The sequence below is a fragment of the Gavialis gangeticus genome, unplaced genomic scaffold (genome assembly GCF_001723915.1).
Source record: "Gavialis gangeticus isolate Ggan-Ray unplaced genomic scaffold, GavGan_comp1, whole genome shotgun sequence".
NCBI lineage: Eukaryota > Metazoa > Chordata > Crocodylia > Gavialidae > Gavialis > Gavialis gangeticus.
The window spans coordinates 16142051-16145545 of NW_017729030.1; the positions used below are offsets into that span (position 1 = coordinate 16142051).

The 3495-nt window shown below is 35.0% G+C and overlaps 1 protein-coding gene across 1 annotated transcript in view; it reads left to right on the forward strand.

Moving 5' to 3' along the window:
• AP1AR (adaptor related protein complex 1 associated regulatory protein) overlaps positions 1–3329 on the forward strand; it is a gene marked incomplete at its 5' end in the record, with an annotated part of 40774 nt that extends 37445 nt beyond the window's left edge. The window contains one exon of the mRNA XM_019521822.1: positions 1837–3329. Coding sequence (XP_019377367.1) covers positions 1837–2099 — 263 coding nt within the window. The remainder of the gene's footprint in view (positions 1–1836) is intronic.
• Between the last annotated feature and the right edge of the window lie 166 nt (positions 3330–3495).

The window sequence follows — 3495 nt, forward strand, 5'->3', positions numbered from 1 at the left end:
GAAGACAAATGGGATGTAGTTATGTGAAGGATTAAATTTTGAAGTAGGTACAAAGCTGCCTTTGGGTCTAGTAGCTTATTCTTACTCTGAATATTTTTATGGCTCACAAGCTGCCAAGTACATGTAGCATAGAGGAATGTGCAATAAGGCAACATGTTTAACTTCATCCTGCTGACAAATATAAATTGTGAAATGGTATATATTTTTCTTGAGGACACCTTTAGTGAACCATCAATAGCTAAAGAACAATCAGACTGAAATATATCTGTGCTTCACAAGTATAGGGAGTTAGATGTAGCTCTTTCCTGTAGTCAAGTGACAAATGGGTTTTATGCAAATAACAGTTCTTTTTTGCTTGCAATATTGAAGTCAGTTTAAAATGGCAGGAAGTTAATTAGGAAGGTAGAAGAAACTTGACTGATTAAATCAAAGGGAACAATAAGGCTATCTTGCTTCTTTCCATTTGGAGAGGAACTTGGCTGTTTCTCCCAGTGACATACATATTAGCTATGTAATTAATACTATCTTTTGAAAAACCTCTGCCTTGCAAGTTTCTGATCAGTTTGGCATTGGGTATATTTTAAATTTGCCCTTTGTGCATAAAAGAACAGTGGTTAATGCATCAGGGGAATAGAGTCGCTAAACTGGACAATCTGTTTAAGATGTTTTACTGGGTGCAGATTTTTTTGAAATCTCTAGAAGCAAATCCATTTCTGTAGACCAGTGGTCTCCAAACTTTTTTGATTGTGCACCCCTATCAGTAAAAAAAATTTTGAGCATGCACCCCCAATATGTATATTTATTTATTTATAAATTATATACATGTACTACTGTACTAACTTTTTATGTACATTATAAAACATAGACAAAAAACAGAAATTAAAAAAGGATGAGAGAAAGATGAACAATATTTTTAAAATATTTTTATTTTTATGTATTTATTAACAGTACAAAAAACCTTTTTGCTCTCACTAAAAAAAATATTATTTAGTTTTTACCTTGTAATGTGGCTGACAAAGAGCTCGTACTAGGAGTAGAAGTGTCAGCTCTGCTATTTTCTTGCTGTTTGCTTGTGCTCGCTTTATTAGTATTATCTTCAATCCACAGTTTCTTTGCAGGAATCTTTTTAAGCCACTTGTCCATTTTGTGAGGGTTAGTTTAGTTAAAACTAGAAAATATAATTCGTAAATCCACTTAACCGGGCACACGTAAACTGCAATATGTCGCAGTACACTGAAAGTGAACAAACGCTTCTTCCCTCAGGATACCGTACGTGACCATCCGACATACGGACTGAGTGAGGGCGCCAGTGTCAATCTGTATATTAAATATTAGTAAAGCTTAATTTCCTTCTAATTTTCTTAGATAAAAAATAAAAATACAAGTTCTAATATTTTCTTTGTGCACCCCAATAAATCGTCTTGCGCACCCCCTGGGGTGCGTGCACCCCACTTCAGAGACCACTGCTGTAGACCACAAGATTAAAGAGGAGTTGATAGCTTTCATACCAGGAAGTTTTTAACATTTACATTGTTTTCATGTAGAAAAGGCCAATGGATTAGATTTGAGATTACCAATAAGAACTGGTCCTCTTAAACTGTTTCTTTGCCTTTTAAGTGTTAAAAATATAATTTTTTTCTTTACAGTGATGTGAACCATATTTGATTGGAATATAAAGTAAGAGTCAATACAAGCAGAATTATCAGAATCTGGATCATAATGTTTTTGTTCATTAGCTCAAATGTGGAAGCATATTTTTCACTCCCTTTTTCACCCCACCCCCCCACCCCCCAAAAAAAAATTTATGGCTTTGCAGAAAGTTCTCTTAAATTGTAGGCATGAACAGAATGATCCCATTGAGAGAGCGCTCTAAGACAGAAGAAGATATACTCCGAGCAGCATTAAAATTTGGCAGCAAAAAGACTGGAAGTAATCCAACGTCGGCTTCTGATGAATCAAATGGGTTGGAATGGGAGAATGATTTTGTTAGTGCCGAGATGGATGATAATGGCAATTCAGAGTATTCTGGATTTGTGAATCCTGTACTAGAACTTTCTGTGTCAGATGTCAAGAAATCTGATACTAATCAAGACAGATAGTAAAATTACATTGCCCTTATTCATGACCAAATGTTTAAAATTAAATGGAAAGGATAGAAATGCATTGAGTTATTCTGTAAGAAAAAGGAGGAAATCATGTGATAAAGGTCACTTGCAAGGAACAGAAATGACTTGCAATCTGAATGATTTCAGAATTAAGTGCAATTTTATCATCTACCTGCTAAATTTTTATGAAAATTGAGGTGATTCTATTGTGTATATTTCTGGATATCTGGGTTTACTATAAATTATCTGCACTAATTTAAGCTTCATAGCTTGACATGCCTATATTTTAACTAGCTATTTTGTCTTGATAATATTTCTACTGATTTGTTTTTAGAAGTTGTCTTTAGCCTAATATTTATCTCAGAAATAAATAGTCTGCATAAGTTCTCTAATACTTGAATGTGGAAACCGAACATTTTATAGATTGTATTTATTTCCATTATGTGGTGGTTGATTTGCTTTTCGACGTTTTGGAAGTAGTAGTCAGCAATTTATCACGTGAAATTGACTGTTTACAACATTTTTTTTTAATCCCTGTTTAGTGCATTTTTCTTGCCTCTTTCATTTTAATTATTTCCTTACTTAAAGCACAACACATCTGGATAATGTATTAAAGCATCAGTTTAGACTAGAGCCTATCTTGTATAATAAGGTCTTGTGCATACTTGGGAGTAGGCTACAAAAATAATTTTTTTTAGCTGGTTCTGTGTGTGCAGTGCAGCTATTGACACTGGAAATTATCTACAAGACAACTTGGAGGACCAGAGGTTCCATTTTTTCCCCTTAAAACACACCAAATGCTGCTAATATAAGGATACTTAATTGAACATTTTCTCACCTTGTGCAGCACAATTTCTTCAGCTCCACATCAGTTTAGGCAGCATTACACAAACAGACTGGGAGTACAATAGAAAATTGCTCTTCTGCTAGGTTTGGAAGAAAGAAGCTCAATTGGAGTTCTGGTAGCTGTGCAAACACAAGGAGAAAGACCGATCCTTTCCAATTACGCAGCAGTGCATTCAAGCTTTTTAGCTTTCCTATGCCTTGTAACTGAACAGTTACCATGTAACATCAGCAGATACAGGTCTAAACTGTGCAGTCTGCCACATAGTCTCCCATTACATTTGATATACTTTATAGAAAATAAAAGCTAACTGAGAACACGTACAAAACTATAGTTCTTTTTTTTCCCCCCTGTGATTGCAGTAAAGCCTTACTATGTGTTGTGTGAGTTCGTGCTGAATTATATAAGGACTGAATTGAGCACAGGCTCAGACCTGGATGTTCAATTTAAAACTTTTATTGTTTCACAAAGTCATAAACTAAGGAGGTCTGTTGGTTCACGAGGTTCCCAAATCAGGCCCTTGCTTTCTAACCCGAAGGCTAGGTG